Source organism: Micromys minutus, assembly GCF_963924665.1.
Source record: "Micromys minutus genome assembly, chromosome: 13".
Classification (NCBI taxonomy): domain Eukaryota; kingdom Metazoa; phylum Chordata; class Mammalia; order Rodentia; family Muridae; genus Micromys; species Micromys minutus.
In genome coordinates this window covers 2,422,497-2,443,939 of record NC_137982.1, presented here as the reverse complement: position 1 = coordinate 2,443,939, position 21,443 = coordinate 2,422,497, and the positions used below count along the sequence as shown (strand labels likewise).

Sequence of the window (21,443 nt, the reverse complement as noted above, 5' to 3'; positions counted from 1 at the left end):
GAGCCACAAAATAGTCAGAAAGGAGAAATTTGGGGGGATAAAAAGAGCTAGGGAAGTGGCCGGAAGGAGGAGGAAATGGTGAGCAAGGCCCAGAGACCTGAAACATCAGGATTTGAACTGTGGCCACAGGGACCTTGGACGTGACAAATCTTCTGTAGTGTAAACGGAGCAAGGACTGCACCTGTGGGTCTGTTTGTCTGGAAGGAGCCCCTCCATCAGAGAAGCTGCAGGGCCTTCAGGAACCAACCAGAGGGAGTCACGTGCGTCACAGCTGGACAGGCATGAAGGCCACATGAACCCAAGGATGTGTTTGCCAAATGGGCCAGGTCACATGGCTTCTATATAAGTCGGATCCAGACTTGACGATGTGTCCTCTGCAGGGCCACCAGACCTACCCTGACCGCCTACGCTAGGACGTCCGTACGGCTGCGCAGACTGGTGCGGATGGAGCTCTGGAATCCAGGCACCGAGACGTGGGCATGGGTCCTACAGGACCACTCAGAGGAGGGTCTGGAGCAGGCGGACCTGCGGAGGTAGGCACGGCAGCTCACGGCGACAGACTGTCAGGTTGAGAGGACGAGAGGAATCGGTGGTGGTGGCTGTTAGAGAATGTCGTCCTTCAAGCTGGACAGTCCTCGTTTCCAACAGAGCAGCTCTGTGACCCTGACTTCTCTCAGGACAGCCCCCGGACGCTCCCTCCCGCACTTCCATCTTCCAGCCCTGCGTGTGTCTACTGGTGGCAGCTACAGGGTGTAGAGATGTGGGAGGTTAGCTGAAGGGGGATTGGCCTGTGCAGTGACGTGGTCACTTAGCTGGCACCCACGCCCCAGTAAGCAGCAGTTCCTCACCCAGCACTCTGGTTTGACAGGCTGGGCCTTGGGGGAATTGGTCTTGGTTTTGTCTTTGAATCCGGTAAGGACGCCATGGATTTTTTTTTTTTTTTAATGGTAGTGATGCTTTGCCGCACAGCATTGTGTGCTCGCACATGGACAAGACAAAATGGTACATTTTATGCTGTGTATGTGACAAAGAGACTGTAAAAGGGAGGGAGAAGAGGAAAAGCAAGCATTCCTGACCGCAGCCAATCAGGAGGAGCGAGCATTTCTGACCGCAGCCAATCAGGAGGAGCGAGCATTCCTGACCGCAGCCAATCAGATCCCTCAGGTCTATATCATTGACCTTCCACTGTAGGCATGTCCTATATACTAAAAATCTTGACGACAATGATGATGGTGATGAAGAAGATGGTGATGTTAATGAAGAAGAAGAAGAAGATGGTGATGTTAATGATGATGAAGAAGAAGAAGAAGAAAAAGAAAAAGAAGAAGAAGAAGAAGAAGAAGATGGTGATGTTAATGATGATGATGATGAAGAAGAAGAAGATGGTGATGTTAATGAAGAAGAAGAAGAAGAAGATGGTGATGAAGAAGATGATGGTGATGATGTTGATGATGATGATGGTGGTGGTGATGAAGATGATGATGATGTTATGCTAGGCTTAGTGACACATGCCTTTAATCCCAGCACAGCAGGAGGATTTGAGGCCATAGTGAGTTCTAATTTAGCCAGAGCTACATAGTGAAGTCTTGTCTTAGCAATTAATTAAAATAATTAATTTAAATCTTTAAGTAAAGCTGGGTGGTGGGGGTGCAGGCCTTTAATTCTAGCACTCTGGAGGCAGAGACAGGTAGATCCCTGGGAGTTCGAAGCCAGCCTGGTCTACAGAGTGAGTTCTAGGACAGCCAAGGCTACACAGGAAAACCCAGTCTCAAAAAAACAGCAGGGGCTGGAGAGATGACTCTGTGGCTAAGAGCACTGTTTGCTCTTTCAGAGGTCCTGAGTTCAAATCCCAGCAACCACATGGTGGCTCCCAACCATCTGTCATGGGATCTGATGCCCTCTTCTGGTGTGTCTGAAGACAGTGACAGTGTGTTCACATACATAAAAATAAATAAATCCTAAACAACAACAACAAAAAAAAAAAAAAACAATAACAGCAAAAATATTTAAGTGGTAATGATGTCTGGGTATGGTATTACACTCCTTTTATCCCGGCACTAGAGAGGCAGACGCAGGTGGATCTATATCTCTGTCTCTATCTCTGTCTCTCTGTATCTATCTATCTGTCTGTCTGTCTGTCTGTCTGTTTAGTTAATAGGGCTGGAGAGATGACTTGGCAGTTAAGAGTACTTACTGCTCTTCCAGAGAACCAGAGTTCAGTTCTCAGCACCCACATCAAATGGCTCAGCGCTTCCTGCAGCCCCAGCTCTAGGGATCTGACATCCTTTTCCAGCCTTGGAAGGTCCCTTTATACACACAGCCAACTATCACACTGACTCATAGGCACGTGCACATGAATAGTTATAAAAAGATAATGGAACCATATTGGCTGGGTGGGGTGGTTGTGAGGGGCTGAGGCTTCATCTACCCCAGTGCCCCGGGTGGCTGGAGAAACAAGAGCAATGGGTCCCTTCTGAGGGACCCAAATACCTCACACTAAAGTGTGGGGGATGGGACAAGATGGGACCCGCAGGCTCAGACAGCGGATGAAAACATGCATTTCCCTCCCTCTTTCTGTGTCTCTGCATCTTTCCAGGTCTTCCCTTCTTTACCTCGGTGTCCCTCTCTCCTCCTTAGTTTGCACACTTGCTTCTGATTAACTCAGTTTGTTATATTTTACAAAAAGCAACTCCATGTCTGTGTAACAGAGGCCATGTTTGTGGGATGCACTGTACAGGTCCGGGATGTCCCTGCAGCCCGCCTGGGACAGGTCTGGGGTGTCCCTGCAACCTGCCTGCGTTCAGAGACCTCTCAGATGTGGCCACTCTTCAGCAGCAGATGGTATGCCTCTGTGTGGCTCTGTCCCCACAGTGTACATGCCAAATCCCCACCTTGCAGTGCACCGCACAGTGTCCATCTCTGCAGTGAGTACCCAATACTGCCCACCCCACAGACACAAAAGCTGCACTGGGGAACTCTCTCCAAGCACAGTTCAGTTCTCAGGAGAGGGCTGCATAGTAGACGTGGGGACCTCCCAGTGAAGCCTTACAGGAGAAGCCAGGAGAGAGCCAGGAGCTCAGAGTCAAGCAAGAGGACAGGCCTCAGAATGGAGGACACCCACTCTTCACTTCCCGACCCCAGGCAGTGCAGGTGATCACTCCCCAGGCTCGAGTCTTCATAGGAGGTGTCCCGAGTACAATCGGAAGAGTGCTTGCCACGCATGAGGTCCTGGGTTCGATCCCCGGTACGGGAAAGAAATAAATAAAGCAATTAGCTATAGATCATGCCGTTCTCCGTAGCCCTCGTGGCCACAGGGCTACTGCCTCGGTCTGGGCCCCTGCCTGTCCTCTCAGGGTGTGTTCACAGGAATTCATCTTTTCCTAGCCTCCACTTCACTCTGCGGCTGATTAAATTAGCGAATGCAATCACAATCTGAAGCAAGTTAATTGAGAGAATTTATTTGGGCCTGACAGTTTTATGCATGGTTGATTAAGTATTATAAGGTTTGTTTTTGATTTTGCATAATTTAACTTTAAATCCTGCACTGGGGGGCCCATCAACCATTAACGACCGAAATAAACCTCTTTTAAGATGCATCCATTTATGATTTATTTCTGAGTGCAGTATCTTCCAGATTTTTTTTTTTTTTTTTGGGTGCTATTGCCAAAGTGACAAATATGTTTCAAGTGACATTTTGAGCCATCCCCTTTACCCTATAAATCTTCTGGACTGGATACAAGTCATTAAAAGTTTTGAAAGAAGTACAAGTTAGTATTTATATTGTAACACGTGACACATAAATGCCTGTGTTTGTCTTTTGTGCACCATAAACTATATCTCAGTGCCATTCCCTGGGAGCCGAGCAGATCACCCACGCTCCAGAGCAAAGAGAAGATTGGTCACAAATCCTTACTGCTGCTGACAAGAAACTGTTCAATCAACAGTGGTCCAGTTAAGTCTCCAGTGAAATTACCACAAGATTGGAACCCAGGGAAGACTAAACTTGAGTCTGGTTTCTTTGACTCTGTTGAGGTCAAGGGCTAGGTGGTTCAAAGGGCACGCCCACCACGAGCTAAGGGCCTCTGACCTTGAGAAAACCACGGTGCCTCTCTCTTCCTGTCCTGGGGTCTCCTACTTCCACAGCCCGAGGAGCACCTCCTGTTCTCATGGCAATGTTTACTGAGTGTTTATTCCGCCTTAGGCCTTGAAAAAGGATTTCTCTGTCATTAAATCATTAATTCACTACAAGGGTTGTAACTCAGACTCGGCAGTGAGGCACTGGGCCTGTGGGAGGGCAGTGGGTCTGTACGTGTGGTCCTATTGGGTCCTCACTCTCACAAAGCCTCCAGGGACACATCTGGGTGTTTCCTCAGCATCCAAGACAGCCTCTGTCCCCCGTGCAGCCAGAACTGGATGGTTTAATGGGTCTTGAGCCCCTGGGCCTTGCAATCCTGAGACCTATTACCCTCCAGCCTCTTGTCCTCCACAAGGCAAGCTTGTCAAAGGGTACACACAATGCAAAGACGCATCCACAAGAGGTGGGTTCGCCTTGCATTTTGGAGTCAAGTCCTCTTCTTGTCAGTAAAATGGATGCTAAGCTGTTGTCCTTGAAGTCGTTTATAAAGATTAATGTGGCCTGTTTCCTCACTCAAATCACAGACGAGAGAAGATCAAAGTGAGAAAGACTCTTGCTTCAAAGGACAGGTGTGTCTGCTCTCAGATGGTGCAGACAGCAAGAGGGCCACTGTGTTCCTGACACAGCCACCCAGCTCGGAATGCTCTGTCATGGTGGCACCAAACAGCCACAGACGGGAATGAGCTCGTTTGTGCGTGCTCACACTGGAGCAGAGCAGAAGGCAGAGGCAGCCTTGGCCCAGAAGCCTCTTGACTGAGACTCTGGGCAGGCCGAAGCAATAACTCACAAGGTGACTAAGGTGCAGGGCAGTGGCTCAGACCGTGGGGGAGAACTTTGAATGATGAGGAACTTGAGAGGCAAAGGTACTGAGCGACAAACTGAGGGTTTTGGGACCACATGCCCTCCATTGACCTGGGGAAATAAGGGTGGCTAGTGTGTCCCTAGGAAGAGGATGCCCTGTGCAAAGTATTGGCCTGTGTGGCCTATAAGCTCAGGATGTTCCTTGCCTGAGGTCAATGACATCACACAGAGTGTGGTGGACGTCACCGAAATACAATACGGCAGAGTACTGGCCGAGTGTGAGCAACTCTGGTTTAACCCTTAGCACCACCAAAATAAGAAATAAATTTTAAAAAAGAAGAGGAGGGGTGGGGGAATGGACCAATCTGCATCTCCTGCTATAACAAAAGCCTAGAGATGGGCAGCTTACGCAACAGGTATCCATTGCCTCCCATCCCAGCCTTTTCTTCATCCGGTCATCCCCCATGTGTGTGTGCATGTACGTGTGTGTGTGTGTGTGTGATCCTCTGATGTTTGCCTGCATCGTGATCTCGTCATCCTGGAGTAGGGCCTATTGTCATAGAGACTCCCCTTTACTGTACTAACCTGTCCCCAGTCTCCAAATGGTTACATGCTGAGGCCCTGGGGGTTAGGGCTTCAACACACAGATGTGCAGAACATAATTCAGCTCTAAGGGCCTCTCCCTCCTAGTTCTACAAGCCAGGAGCTGGGGTGAGACTGAGAGCTGTTCTGGAGTTTCTTCTGCAAGCCGCAAAATGTTTGGGCTGTCTACTGGAAAAAGGATTTTCGGTGTTTCCAGGTTGGCAGTGTTTCTGGGTCATCTCACTGCAGACAGCAAGCTGGCATTGGCTGCTAGCCTGAGGCCTTCAGTTCCTCCCTACAGGGCTCAAGGTGGCAACTGTCAGCTGTTATACCGTCCCTCCTGTTCCTGGGAGAGATCCCCGAGGGCAGGGAGGGTGCCACAATGATCTCTGTGACCTGGGCAGCATGGAAGAGTGGTCCTCACAGAGGAGACCATACAGGGGACATACCCGAATACTGCTTCTGGAGTAGCAGTGAGAGATGAGCAAAGCTTGGTCTGCAACTTTCTGTGAGGGCTTACTTATTGCTTCTTCACTTTATGGACAAGGGCACTGAGACCCAGGAAGCCCGAGACTTTCCCCCTGGCTAAAAGTGGTGGTTGGGACACAGGGGAGGTGGCTTTGTTGTTGTTGCTTTTGTTGTTTCAAGACAAGGTTTCTCTGTGTAACTCTGGTTGTCCTACAACTCACCCTGTAGATCAGGCTGGCCTCGAACTCAGAGATCTGCCTGCCTCTACCTCTAGAGTGCTGAGATTAAAGGTGTGTGCCATCCATGTCTGGGAAACATCTGTCATTTCTACCATGACCACGGCCCGAGAACAAGGACGCCCTTCTTGGACTCCTGGGGTAAAGGAGTGTTGGGGATACAAAAGACCAGGGGATTTTATCAAGAACTATTCCTGGCTCAAGAGGTTGAAATCCTGTCACCAAGGAGCGGTAAGGAAGGGGCCACCAATAAACAGTGGACTATAGAGTGTGCAGAGTTCACAAGTGACACCTGCTACAACATGTCGCAAGGACTGATGTTGTCTGAGGTGAGGACGATGCGGAAGGACACACATGCCACATGGCATATATCCATAGTCACTATTCAAAGAAAAAGTTCTCGACTTGTAAGATGGCGGCCAAGCTGCTGTCCTTAAAGTGCTTTCTATGGATTCAAACAGCCGGTTTCCTCACTACTCAGATCACAGAGGAGAGAAGCTCCAAGTGAGAAAAACATTATTTCAAGGGAGGGCGGCAACACTCTCCGGCAGTGTAGACAGCAAGAGGGCCACTGGCTCCCTGAAACTACCCAGCTTTGAGTGCTCTGTAAAGTTGGTGCCAAAGCAGCTACAAACACAAGCGAGCTGGCCTCAGTGCCCGGGGCCCCACGCCTGGGTTTGGACTAGAACTTCCTCCAATCTCTGTAGGCCTTTAAGAATCTGGGGTACCACGTGCACAGTCCCAGCAGGTGGCGCCAAACCACTGTCCCCCGCTTGCCCACAGAGATGCCCAGCGGAGTGCGGAGAGGAAGCTGACAGTGACTTCAGGTAGACTTCCTAGAGCAGGACTGGTCTGCAGCAAAAGGAACGGTTGGGATTCGGTCTTGTCCTTGGGAATGACTCTGCTGCAGTGCAGCATCCTTTAGTGAGATGCTTTGAGCGCTTTCAGTCTGTGTACAGTGGTCTGAAGTTAGAGGGCTGTGAGCCAGAGGCAGGCCAACCTCAGAGGGAGAGACTGGCTACGTCAAAGGTGAAGAGAACTGACTCTAAAGGGGTCTTACAGGAGATGCAGAGCTGAGCAAGTGGAAGGGGACAGAGGGACGGAAAAAGTAGAGAAACTGAACTTTGCCCTGGAATGTGTCACTGAACCAAGGAGGGGGCTAAAGGAGGGGAGGGTGAGCAAACAGATCATCACTCCGGGGTGATAGAGACTCGGGCCAGGGGAGAGAATGCTTCTTGTTTTGAGACAGGGTCACATAGTCCAGGGACTCCAGTTGACTTCCTACCCAGCTACAGAAGACTTGTAAGAATTACTTCTGTGTGCATACACGCCTGGTGAGTGTGAGTGTGTGAGTGTGTAAATATGAAAGTCAGAGGGCAACATGAGGGCATCAATTTTCATCTTCGTTATGTAGATACCAAGGTTGAAATTCAGATTGTCAATTTCATGGCAAGTGCCTTTACCCCCGAAGCCATCCCACGGAATCAAGAAGTTTGTCTGCCATACTCTAAGTAGACCCGCCTGCCTCTGCCTCCTGAGTGTTAGGATTAAAGGTGTGTATACGGCCCATTCACTTATGGCAGGATGTGCACATGCCACAGCGTGCAGTGCTCTTGGTCTCGAGTGGGCTGGGGCCTCTAAGAGGTCCCTGAAGAGTGCCAGGGTGCGTTGCAGCCAGCCCCAGATTTCCCTTCCCTGGAGAGCCTGCATTTGACACCGGGGCATCAGTAAGCAGGAGGGTCAATGTGGGATAACCCTGCAAAGCTACTTTCTGGTCCATCATGGGATGGTGGCCTGACCCTACCTTCCCTCCACACCGTAACAACAAGCGCACACATCAACTTTTAGATGAAACTCACACGACACCTGATTGTAGGAACCAGGCAAGGACATTTAGGCCGGTGACACACCAGCTTAACTCTTTCTTTTGGCGCTTCCAGGATCCTTGTGTGCCACAGCGAGACCCCTAAAGCTCGAGATTGCTTCATCTGCAACCGTCTCTGCTCTCTGAGTGCCAGCAGCGCCCATTGGCACAAAGGAGAATGGAGCTCTACGGCACCACCAGAAAGGAGACAACTAGCTCACACCAGAGCGATAAACCCCGCCCACAACCGCGCACGCGCACTGACGTGGAGACGACCAGACACTCTTAGAGCCCCCATTTGCGCCTGCGCAGGGTAGGTCAAGCCTCCGGCTGAGGCCGAGGACCATGACGTCATGGACGGCTCGGAGCGCGCGCACGCGAGCGCGCGTCCTCCAATAGTGTTGAATTCCTGGATGTTTCGCGCGGGCCCGCGGCGGACGCTGCGAGGCTTCACCGAGTCGGCACGGGCGGAGTGGGTGTGAAGACCGCACTACGGTGGCCGCCGAGGGACGACACTACGGCTCCCACGCTGGGACAAACGCCTTCGGCCCGGCCCGGGTGCGCCCTCCCCTCCGGGCCAGAGCCAGCCGGGGACAACTGAAGGGCCGCGCGAAGCGACCCCATCTACGGCGGCATGTGCCCGCCCTGGCGTCGCACCCCCGGGGCACAGGCTCAACCGCAGGCCCGGTCCCCAGAGCCGTCGGCCTGCCGCATGGTCCCGGACACCGGCACCGCCACGGAGAGGGCACCGGGTGAGCGGCCGAGGACGGGCGGGGACCGGCCGCGGACCTAAGGGCCGTCTCCACGGCAACGGCGCCCCGACACCGGAAGTGGCGCCCGCAGAGAACGCGGGCTGAGGGTCGGGGTCGCGCGTAGCCTGTGGGGTTGTGAGAGGGCCGTGTCTCCACGCGCCGTGTTAGCGGGCCCTGGAGAGCTGGACCTCCTGCTCTGGAGTCCCGATCGTAGAGACCCGTGTCCCGGTGCCGAGCCGCCCCATGGCGTGCACATCCACCCGAGTACACCTGCTGCAGAATGCAAACCCCTCCTGTGCGGTGTCCAGTGACACGCTTGAATGAGGGCCACTGCCCTGCCTTGCTGGGTAGAACAGCTAAACCTCCCCGGTTCGGGACAGATTTCCTCCACTGAGCCTCGGCCGCATCCGCACTGGCGGCCATTTGCTCGGGACCTGCGACGGTGAAGGAAGCTGATGGAGTGGAAGTCGCAAAAGCCTATTGGCGATGTCGCTCTGTCCTGTTACCATTTTTTGGTCTCTAGTGTCATATAGTTTGAATTTTAGTTTTATTTTTTCATCTGCAAATTAAAATAGTCGGCTGCAAATGACATTTGCTTGGTGAAACAAGGACCCACACACTATTTCTCCTCCCTTTGTGTCCCAGTTTGGAGAACTCTGGCACCATGCCCAGCCTAGACAAGCCAGCAAGGCTTCTATGTCCAGGCAGCCCCCAGGGAAGAGATCGTGGTGCCTCCATTTACTGAGCAAGAGCAGTGGGAGGTGAGGTGGTCACCTGCCAAAATAATGCCAGAGTTGAGACCTAGCAGGTGACCTTAGGGTCTCACAATGTGGACACCCTGCCTTCATCCCAATCCTGTGGTTCTGCATGGTTCTCCTTGAAGGAGGTTGTTATTAGATAAGTCACTGGGGAGTCGTGGGCTATGGAAAGCAACCAGTTGAAAGTGCATGGGGTCTTCAAGAAGCCGTAAGGAGTGGCTTCAGCTACTGTCCCCGTTTTATCGCCCTTAGGCAGCCCTTAGAGGGGACCCTCCCCTGGCCGCTGCTAAGAGAGGGTACTGTTGTTTTTCTGGCACTGTGAGGTAGAATGTTAACCTTTGGCCTGCACAGGTTGTGAACTTAGGAAAAGAGTTGTAAGTGCAACCTTGGGATCCAACTGATTTACTGATGGGGACACCCTTGAGGAAGGCTCACCTGGTACTCTACTTGTGTCTCTCCCTGCAGGCCAACACCTCCCCCAAGGCTTAGCTGAGGGCTCGTAGATGCTGCCGACACCTATGCTCGCCATCTGGACACTGCACTACCACTGCAAAACAGCGCTGCCGCCCGGGCCCAATGCCGGTCATGCCCATCCCGCGGCGGGTGCGCTCCTTCCACGGCCCGCACACCACCTGCCTGCACGCAGCCTGCGGACCAGTGAGAACCTCTCACTTGGCTCGTACCAAGTACAACAACTTCGATGTGTATGTCAAGTCCCGCTGGCTCTACGGCTTTATCCGATTCCTGCTCTACTTCAGCTGCAGCCTCTTCACGGCGGCCCTGTGGGGCGCGCTGGCCTTGCTCTTCTGCCTGCAGTACCTGGGCGTGCGTGTGCTGCTGCGCTTCCAGCTCAAGCTGTCCGTGCTGCTGCTGCTGTTGGGGCGCAGGCGCGTGGACTTCCGCCTCATGAACGAGCTGCTCATCTACGGCATCCATGTGACCATGCTGCTGGTCGGGGGTCTGGGCTGGTGCTTCATGGTTTTTGTGGACATGTGAGGGCCCAGCCTCCATGGAGCTAGCTCTTGATTGTGCCATGTCAAGTTTCTTTCCTTGGAGGGTGGGGCTGGTGGGGGCTTTTTTTTCCCTCCCCATCCCAGAAGTAAGGCCTGAAGCACACACTCCCATTGAGGGAGAAAAGGGCTAAGACTACTCTGTAATGGGGATACCACAGTCTCCCTGTTGGCTTCTGCGTTACCCTTCCTGTGCACTTTTCCAGATGTGATATCCCTCTTAGCCTCTTGCCTTGGGTTGCCTGTATGTTTTCAGGTTGTCCAGTGGGTGGCCCATCTGTCTTTTCTGCACCTTGAGACCTTCTGTGTGACATTCTCACCAACATCAGGCCCAACCAGTGGGACACAAAGGGGTGCCTTTGGGCTGCACAGCCCCTTTATGTGCCCTGTTCCTGGCTCTAGCCTCAGGGACCCATCTGGCTATACAAGCAGACACAGCACTGCCACTAACTGCGCCCAGTTTGAGCCGCTTGAATCCTAAGCCCATGAACTCTGCTGTCACAAGTGACTGTGTCAGTCTTGAACCCCAAGTCAGGCCTCAGTCACCTTGGTCTGCATAAGTGTAGTCTAGCAGGACAGCAGGTATGAAGTTGGCTAGTCCCTGGTACAGGGGAGCACAGGCACCAAGGCTTGGACTCCAGAGCAGGGGCTGGTCCACACCCAGGGCAGGTTGTCAAGCCATGCTGGAGCTCTGCAAACTGAAAGAGCCTAGGAAAACACTTACACTTAACACTGGGAGGAATTTGCACTGTCTCCCAGGGACGAGGCCTCCGGCAGTCTCCCAGAGTCTTGGCCAGACCTGTGGAAAACAGGAGCAAGCCGACTAAGACCTCAGTGGTATTTACCAGCCTCGTGGGCAGCCTGGATGGGCTAGCTGCACCTTTCTCACGTGCTGCTAGGCCTGGGTTGTGAGATCAAAGATGGAGTACCTGACCACCTCTGTCAGGGGTGGGATATGGCTCTCACCGGTGACAAGGGCCTGGGTGACAAGTGAAGTGCTTTGAGTAGTAACTGCTGGGGCAGGACATTGAGCATATCACATTGAAGCATACATAACACATGCTTCACCCCAAATTGTCACCCCACATCCTGGGCATGAGGGTGGCCCCTTTGACCTTACCCTGCCAAGGAAACTAGTTGACGGATGAGAAATTTAAAAACCCAAACAGGAAAAGCAGAGATGTAGGACTGTTGACCTAGCTCTTTAACTTGTAGCCAGCTGTCGCCTTTGGTCTAGCAAGAGGGCTCCTGGAGGAAGTCTGTCTGCCTCCCAGGATAGCAGATGCCGTGCCTTCCCAGTGGACCCTGCTGCTGCTTGCTTGCTGCAGAGAATTGTTTGCACTAAACCCCACTCTTTCCCCAAAGCAGCATTGTTCTTTGTTATTTAGCTCATGTTCCTCGGAGTGGCCTGAAGCCCCATTTCACTGGGTGATGGTGGGTGTGTCAGGGCTGGGGGAGGGGGTGATGAGACCTTGTCACTCATTGCACACCCAGCTGCCCAGTGTCCTGAGTGCCTGTTAAATTCTTTACGAGATGAATCACCTGCATTAAACCTATTTTTTTAATGTGCTGATGGAGTGATTGCTTAAGTTTTGCTGTTCTGGAGCCTCACACATGTCTGACAGGTATGCTGGGACAGTTGCTGGTGCCTCTGTGAAGCCAGAACTGTTGTCCTTTTCAAAGGATGGCATCTACAATGTCATACAAACTAAAAGGATGGGGCAGCTCGTAGGTGTCATGCACACTTGAAGATGCCAGGAGGAGCAGGAAGCTGGGTTTCTTTTTTAGGTGTGTTTGTGGGTTGTGTTACTGGGGGATTTCTTTTTTTTCCTAATTCTATTTCACATGTATGTGTGTTTGGCCTGCATGTATGTCTGTACACCTTTTGCATGCCTAGTGCCCATGGAGGCCAGAAGACTGTGGGACTGGGCTAAACAGTTGTGAGCCACCATGGAAAATGGAGATCCTCTGGGAGAGCAGCCAGTGCTCTAGAACCATCTCTCCAGCTCTGTGTCTGGGATTTGGAGGTAGGGGGTAGGGTCTCACTAATGTGTTCAGGCTGGCTTCAAACTCTCAAACGCCATGATTACCAGCATGAGTGATATCCAGCTTGAGGTTTGTTGGGTTTCTGTCTGTGTGTATTTAGAAAGACTATTTGTTTTGAATGTATGTTTTTCCTGCATGTGTGCTGTGTGTGACTTGGTGCCCACAAAGACCAGAAGACAACGGATAATTTAAGAACGAGTCATAGATAGTTTGTTGTAAGCTACCATGTAGTGCTAGGAACCAACCCTAGGTCCTCTGAACAGTCGGTACTCGTAACTAATGAGCCATCTCTCCAGCCTGAGTTTGTTTTGTGTTTGAGATAGGGTTTCACTGTATGCCGAGGCTGTACAGACCAGGCTGGCCTCAGATTCATAGCTGCCCCTGCCTCCCGAAATTCGGGGCGTGTAGCAGCAGGCCCCCGCCCAAGTTTTCATTTTTCGGTAAGAGTAAACTGCAAAATTCTTTGCCCCAGACAGCTCTGGGCCTAAGGCGAAGGAGTTGGGGGGGAGGTTAGCTTCATAGACCAGGGCTTGGGTCTCCTGGCCCGGGAAAAGCCATGCTGAGGGATAGTTCTGGCACACAAGAATCCAAAGCGGAGCTCAACAGCACATAAGCATGGTGAGGGTGGTTATACAGCGACAGCCGTAGCTCTCTGAGCCACTCATGGCACCTGAGGAGACAACTTCCTAGACCTGCTTTGTTCTCTGTGGTCTGAAGTGGTTGGTTGATCCATTTTCAGTGCTGGGGATGGAACACAGAGTTGAACATCCAAGAGGCAATTGGCTTCCACAGACCTGGAGTGTCTCCCATTGTCCCTTTGCTGGGAAAAACAAGAAATCAAGTGTTAACACCTTGTTTGAGTAGATGCCATCCTAACTGTCCAGTGGGGCCTCCAGGTTGAGAGGTCACCGAGCACGAGAAACATGGCTGCTGAAAACAAGCTCCTGGACCCAAGGTAGCTGAGGGCCAGGACTTGGTACACTAAGGGTACTGACCTGTTCCACACTCTGACAGCTATGGCTTCTTATTGGTGTCACAAGGCCTTGGAAGATCCTGGTTGAACCAGCTCCTCCTGATAACCAGGAGCCCTTCTGGGACCTGGGGATTATGAGGTACCTCCTGGCTTCTCCGATCATCAGGACTGGACTTATGGGTCACATTACCTAGACATTAGCACTGTTATTGAAAATGTATTGGCCTTGTGGCTCTAGGTGACATTTTGAGTTGTACCTGGGGCTGCAGCCTGTCTGAGGAAGGTTGGTGAGCGCCCTCGGTGACAGACATGTAAGTCAGGCAGTGATCTAGGTCCTGGATATGGCAGAAATCTGCCGGGTAGAGAGACACTTTAGAACTACTCCCTAGGCTGGGGCATTCTGCTAAAATGTCTTGTTTCAGGCAGCTTTGTTCGTCTGTTAAGGCAGCACATAAGAGAATAAAGCCGGGAATGAGCTGCCTGCTGAAGGGCAGGGGAGGTAATGAGGGGCCAGACCTGGGCACAGATAGGATGTACCTTCGGACAGAAGTCCTCAGTGGCTGGAGAAACAGGATCAACAGTAGTAAAGCCACCCATCTGGTCATCTGCTGTACCCTAGGCCCCTCATGCCCATGAGGTAGAAAGGGCAACAAGGGACAGGTTCAGGCCTTGTGAACTGGCTTTGTGAGGAAGGGCAGGCTGCTACCTAGCGGAGGGAGGAGTCGTAGCTGCCTGCTGGGACAGTTCTGAGGTTTGCAGAGCAGCCCAGCTAAGGCTGGTTCGGGGGAACCCAGGAGGAGCACTTGGAGAGTAGTGTCAGGGGGCTAGATGTTCATTTGAGAGACAGGAGCTGGGTTCTGGGTCTTCCTGGAGGATGGGTCTGCACCTCACCACTACCACCACAGGAAAGGGGCATATAAAGAGAGGGGACTGCTCCCTAGGCAAGATGGTTGGGAGCTAGGGCAAAGGAGGAAAGAGTGGAGGTGAGCTGGAGTGGAAATCTCAGCAGGTGTGGAAGCACAGATGCAAAGTCTGAAGTCAATGGTGTCTGCTCCCCGCTCAGGTTCTTCCTAACCCATGTGAGGTACCAGGAGGGCCACTGTTACCTACAACCCTGAGAGAATATATATTCTAGAAACGAGAGTGCAGGTGCTGCAGGGCCCCAGGTTCGAGAAGGACTCTGACTTTGAACACCCGTTTGCTGCCCCTGCATGAGGTCTGGTAGAGACCCAAGCAGTACCTGTGACCTTCCCAGGGCAGGGTGAGGAAGAGAGCAGATGGTCCCTACTCCCAAGGATGGCAGGGGCAACCCAGAGCACAGACCTGTGCCGCCACAGACTCAACTGCGGTTATTGACGTCCCCTGACCTTGGGAAGGCCCAGTTCCTGCCAGCGTGGGAGGGGGAGGGGAGGGAGCCTGTGGCGCCTTCACATGCTGATTCAGCGTTTTCTGGGGAACTAAAAAAAAAAAAAAAAGCTAGATCCACAGCAGCAGGGTGCCTTTCTCTTCTCCGTTTTTTTTTTTTTTTTTTTTTTTTTTTTTTTTTTTTTTTTGGTCTTGTTTAGAAAGAAGGATCCCCTACTGCCTGGCCCTCCTAGGAAGCCTTCCCTCCCCCAGAAACACTGGCTCCCAGGAAGCAACAGTCCCAGACTGAAGCAAGCAGGGGAGATTTTCCGGAAATCCAATCATTCTGGCTTGCCTCCCCAACAGTTCCCAAAAGAGGGAGCTGCCCCCCAGCAGCAGCCTTGCCCAGGCAGGGATGGTCCAGAGCAGCTGATTCAGCGATCTGAGGCCCAGTGCCCCTCCCCCACCCGCCAGGCTGCCTGCCCAGGCCTGTTGGCAGCTGTGTCACATGGGGCCTCAGGCAGAATTGTGTGGCCCGCACTGCGCCTGGGGGTGGGGTGGCAGACTGAAGGGCACGGGCTGCCAGGTGACCCTACCCTGCCTGGCCTGCTACTCCACCCCATCTTCAACCCCACCCCCTCCCCCACTGCTTTTCTATTCTCCTGCAGAAGAGCAGCCCTAGGAAGGTGCCTAAGGGGAGTCGTGGGGTGCGGGTGCGGTGCTGTTGAGCTGTGTTTTGAGGACTCTGGTACTGTCAGCCCTAGGAAATCTCACTCCAAAGACACTGCAGCTAACTCTCACAGATCCGACCAGTCTCCCAGAAGCCACGATTTGGGGCAGAGTTATCATCTATCTCTGGTGGGGCCAACTGTGACCATCGCCCAGGACAGGGCTGCATCTCATCCTAAGCCAGCCCAAGACCTCTAGGGCCCGGGGCTTTGGGGGCTCCAATATCAACAGGTACAGCAGGGACAAAGCAGATAGATACCCTCCTCCCTGGAGTTCTGGCTTATAACTGATGTTACTCTAGGCTGGGGTTGTATCTAACTGTGGACACTGGGCAGGACGGGGGAGTCTGTGGGAACCACTGACCAGGCGCAAGGCTGTGTCAGCTATTTAAGAACATGGGGCCTATAAAGAATCTTGCTGAGTTAGTACACAGCCTTCGGTATCTTGTTACAATGGGACCATGGGTATAGGTAAGCATTTCGGGCAGGGTGGGGTGAGGCAGGCCCGAAGCTGAGGGAGAGAGCTGGACTGGTCAGGAGGGCATGGCCAGTAAGGTAGGCAGGAACTTTGAGGGCAGGATGGTGTTGGGGGTGAGGGCGGGGTAGACATCTGGTCAACCTTGGAAGCCCATAGGTAGATGCGGACCTCCCTCCTAACTCATTAAATGAGGACAGGCATTCTTCTCCTTTTCCTGGAATATTAATGGAAGCCTGCTGGGTGCTGCATGAATATTCATACAGAGATCAATCAAGTCCAGGCTTCTGGTAGTGGTACCCACGGTGGCACCAAGAGATGGGACCTGACAGGTAGCTGTCAGGTATGAAGGGAGTGCCACCAGGGGTATGGCTGTGCACCTGGCACTCCTGCAGACCCCTTGGCCCTCTGGTTACCCTCAGCCTGGAGAGCAGGCTGAAGCCGGCTGCTCAGGGCTTTGGGTGAGTGTTGAACTTTGTGTATTCACACACTCAGGTTTGCAGCCAAGGATGGACCCCAGGAAGATTAGAGAGGCATCAGACAGAGTTCCTGAGCAAGGTCCAGCCTGAGCTAGTCTTGCGGACAGCCCCAGTAATCCTAGGCTGTTTGGACCCGGAACTTCACAGCCACGGCCGATCCACTGACAGCCAGTAGACACACGGGTTTCCAGGACTATCCAGTGGGCACAGCCAGTTTGGCCTCTCCCTTTCTGCCTCTGTAGGGAACATGGTTGTTGTTTAAAGGAGACCAGTATGAGAGAGTACCATGTTTGTTTCTACCAGTCTCTACTGCTGCAGGTTTGCTCTGCCTCCACTGCCTGCCTGCGGGGTGAGGAAGTCCGGCATCAGTGAGAATTCATTATTAACAGCACTATGACATCATAGCAAGATGAATTATTTGTGTGTTTTTTCAATTGTGCTGTGATAACCCTGTCTGCCTTCCTGGCTCTGTAGTACACAGGCACCCCTGGACAGCATCCTCTCTGGTAGCACGGGCCACAGCAGCTGCAGCCTAGACAGGCACTTCTAGCCCATTCCCATCCCTGCCAGCAGGCAGGCGTGAATCTGTGAGGCGTTTGTTAGTGCAGAGGTGTGTCAGTGTGAGCAGTGAGTATGCAGGTCCTTCTAGATATTTTGATAGCCACAAGCCCAGATGGCTGTTTCTGTCCTGCACAGCCTAACAGAGAGAGACAGCATGGCAGACAGGCGTTCTTCCTATGCGGTACCATACTCAACCGCCATCTCCTCCAGGACCAGGATAAGAGGAAGTAGCAGGAGGCAGGACCGAGGCTCAGGATGCAGCCCTCCTGTGGTGCAGGGAAGGAGTGTTAGGAGCACCCTCAGTGGCAGAAAACTCTCCCAGACCCTGCAGCCCCTTTCTGTGGAGAGCTGATGGAACCTCAGATTCCCCTGCTGCCCCCACTTTCCTTTGGCAATCTGGGGTACCAGGCTTGGCTGGGAGGATCAGAGGAACTGCATGGCACAAACAAGTTCCTGAGCCTTATTACCCTTAGCGCTGCATCCTCTGGGCCAAAGTCTTGAGGAAAACCTGACCTCGGAGCCCTGGCCTTGAACTCAGTGGCCAACTGTTAAATACGTGAATGAGCAAGCAAATGAATGGGTTGTTGTCTCTCACGTCCGTCCCCAGGCCTGGCACATGGCAGGCCATCAGTGCCCCCTTTCTGAATGACTGTGTACAGTCTAGCTTCTGACCTCGCCTGGACTTCTTTCTGTAAACAATGCGCCCAGCTCTTACCTACTACGGCCAGCCAAGGGTACCGTTGACCCCCTTTGCCATACCCACTGGGTAGGATATATCTGGGGCTCTGTTGTCCCTCCTGGGAGATGAGTCCCTGCAACCAGCTCGACCCTCAGCCTTCTCCAGAGCAGGAGGCAACAGCTGTGAAGCAGCTGCACTAAGGGAAATTTAGGACAAAAGAGGAAGGAGATTAGAGCATCCAATTTAAATGGAGGGGAGGCATTCAGAAATCAAAACCGTCCTGCCCTAATTCCTGAGCAGAGGGAGTCACGGGCTCTGCAGCAACGACCAGGCACCGAAATACTCACCCAGTTTTCTCCTGCAGAAGGAGTCCAAGTGCGCTTGGCTAGGAGCCAACACATGCCCCTGTCCTAAAGAGCGATCCACACTTGAGGATGATGAGGACTATGAAAGAGCCCACCTGGGTCTCCTGGTCACATCCTTTCAGGACCTGGACTGTTCTTTGTTTGACAGGGACTCTGTGAGCATCTACACGGAGGGCAGGGGTGGGGGGGAGAAGCACACCTGTGGAGTATGAAAGGAGACATCATGACCACAGCCACTCTTATAAACAGAAAGCATTTCATTGGGGATTGCTTCCGGTTCCGGAAGTTTCCACCTTTGTCATCATGGCAGGGCACAGCAGCGTCAGACTGATCTGCAGCTGGAGTTCTACATCTGGTTGCAGGAAGAGGCAGCCACTAGGCCTGGCTTGAGCTTCTGTTATCTCAAAGTCAACCCCTAGCTCCTCCAAGGACACACCTATCCCAATAAGACCCCACCTCCTAATTCTTCTGTAGTGCCACTCCCTGCTGACTAGGCATTCCTATGGGGACCCCTCTGATTCAGAGCTCAGAGCACTCCAGCATTCCCCGTGTCAGCCTGTCAGAGACCCTGATGAATCTTGAGCTTTCATCACAACCCTCAGTACCTGTGCCTGGACCAACACAAAGGTGCAGTTCAACTCCCCTGGTTGACTGATGGTGTGACTCAGGCTTGTGAATTCAACTTGAGTCCAGTGGTGGTCCCAGGAACACAGATGCTGCCCGTGTGAGGCCTTCTTAGGACCCTAAATAGGTAAACAAGTTCACGTTTTTTGTTTCAGCCTCCAGCTGCTAAACAAAGGTTTATCCTGCATAGCTTCATTGCAGAAAGATGGAGAAGTCTGAGGCCAGATGACCCTGGCTTCTCTCAGAATTTCACTGGTGAGGCGGATGGGGTTGTTCCGTAAGCAGGAGAGTGAACAGTGGGCATGCTCTGTTCTTCACCTGCTCCACCCAGCAGCCAGATCACAGGCAGCCAGGGCTCTCTTGGCTGCCAGGTTTGCAAGTACTGGGGTACCCGTCATGCCCACCCTGGCTCAGCCTCCAGTGGAGCGATGCCAAGTCCATGAGATGAAACAAGACGCAGGCAGGGTTGGGTTGGCTAGCTGACTCTCTGACACTGCCTTCTCAGAGGTTCTATCATCTCTGGTTTTCCGAAGCAAATTTACAAACCTAAGCCAATGAAGCAGGAATTGAGGGAGACTCTACTCTGGTCTGGGCGGTGAGACAGGGAAAAAAAAAGGAGCGTGTACTGCCCAGGAAGGCTGGCTGGCTGGCTGGCCTGTCCGTCCTTCAACCTATAGTCAAGAGACACCGAGCTGGTTATGGTGGCTCACACCTTTAATCCAGTACTCTGGAAGCAGAGGTAGGTAGGTAGATCTCCGTGAGTCTGAGGCAGCCTGAACTGCTTAGCAAGTTCCAGAACAGCCAGGGATACATACAGAGACATCTAAAAAATAATTAATTAATTAATTAAAAGTGAAATAAATAGAGGTCCAAGGAGAAACCTCTGGCCTGAGGACAAGGGGACAGTTGCCATGAGCTCTCTCTAACATTCTTGCTCACACAGCATAGGAAGGACTTGGCTTCAGGCCACACACAACACTGGGGGGCTCTGAGTGCCTTCTCTAGGTCCATCTCAGCAGTGGGGGGCCAGAAGTACTCTACCCCTGCCCCTCTTGGTACCTGCAGGGCACTTTAGGAAGCCAACAGTGTCTGCACCATCTCAGTGGTTTCTGAATACCGAAGTGGGCAACTGTCACCAGAGCCCATCCCTGGATCTCTATTCAAACTCTGGCTGCCCAGTCCCTCCCCTAAGGCCACCTTCTGCCTTTTGTCTCCCTGGACCTGAGGATTCCAGGGAGCTCACTGCAGCCGAGGCTCACAGGTTAGAACCTTTTTGAGGCAGGCATCGAACTTCCTCCCTGAGGAGGCTGAGGCTGCTGCTTTGTGCAGATGGGCCCCTCGGGGCTTACACAGTATCTTCCATAGTTTGCTGTTGGTTGGTACGCCAGCGTAGACAGGGGTGTGCAGGTAATCTCATTCCCACCGGCTTTTATTTATTTTAAATTATCTTATCTAATTATTTGTATTTGTGGTGCTGGAGGCAGACTTTATGCCTTATACATGCTAGGTAAGCGTCAACCACTGCTACCCACCCGAGCCTTTGGTTTCACCTGTTTTGGGGTGCTCACTCAGAGGAGGCGTTGCTGGACTGACTGGTTCAGTGTCCTGAGCAGGATGGGGAGGATGAAGATGGGAGGCTCTGCCAGGGATTTCTTTTATTTTCTTTTTAAAATGATGTACTGTTTTTTTAAAAAAAAAAGATTTATTTATTTAACTTATAGGAGTACACTGACACTGTCTTTAGACACAGCAGAAGAGGGCATCAGATTTCATCACAGATGGTTGTAAGCCACTATATGTATGGTTGCTGGGATTTGAACTCAGGACCTCTGGAAGAGCAGTCAGTGTTCCTAACCACTGAGCTGTCTCTCCAGCCCAGTGATGTACCGCTTTTATTTTATGTGCTTCACCTGTGTGTGCGAGAGTACACAGTGCCCACAGAGGCCAGAGGAGAGCTAGAACTGGAACCAAACTCAAGGATGGCTGTGAGTCACCATGTGGGTGCTGGGACCTGAACCCAAGTCCTCTGTAAGAATAGCAGGGTCTTAATCACTCAGCCGTCTCTCCAGCCCTGCCATGTTACTTCTCCAGCTGGGCCACATTTCTCAGGCCATACACAGGATTCTAAACTCCCCACATCCTCACTAGCCCTGACTGATTGTTTCCTTTTTTCCATTTCAGCTGCCAAATCCAGGGTGATGTGGATTCTTGCTTTGTCTGCCTTACTTATTCAGCAGTAAGTCTCAGAGGCTGAAAACAGAGGCCTAGATAAAATTGTACGAAGGCCTCTAGGACTATCAGCATGATGCGTGTCTCGTGCCTTGAACTCGTTATGACCCTGAGGATGACCTTGAACTTCTGTTCCTACTGCCTCCACCTCTCAAGTGGTGGTTTTATGGGTGTGGACCACACCTGGTCGATGCAGTGCTGAGAACAGAATACAGAGGTTTGTGCCTGTTGGGAAAACACTGTACCAACATGTACAGTGTACCCAGAACTCTTGGACACACTCTATTCACGGCATCTATCTTCCCTGCTGAGACAGAAGACCATAAGAAGCTTG

General features: G+C 52.3%; 1 protein-coding gene across 1 annotated transcript; it reads left to right on the top strand.

The window, feature by feature from the left end:
- The first annotated feature begins 8,389 nt into the window (after window positions 1-8,389).
- Window positions 8,390-12,176, top strand: TMEM250 (transmembrane protein 250). Its single transcript, XM_080928191.1, has 2 exons — window positions 8,390-8,838; window positions 10,062-12,176. The coding sequence occupies exon 2, from the start codon at window positions 10,173-10,175 to the stop codon at window positions 10,590-10,592; it is 420 nt and encodes a 139-aa protein (XP_080784317.1). The 5' UTR covers window positions 8,390-8,838; window positions 10,062-10,172; the 3' UTR covers window positions 10,593-12,176.
- The last annotated feature ends 9,267 nt before the right edge of the window (window positions 12,177-21,443 follow it).

Coding starts and splice junctions, on each gene's coding strand:
- TMEM250 (XM_080928191.1), top strand. CDS start 10,173: ATGCCGGTCATGCCCATCCCGCGGCGGGTGCGCTCCTTCCACGGCCCG.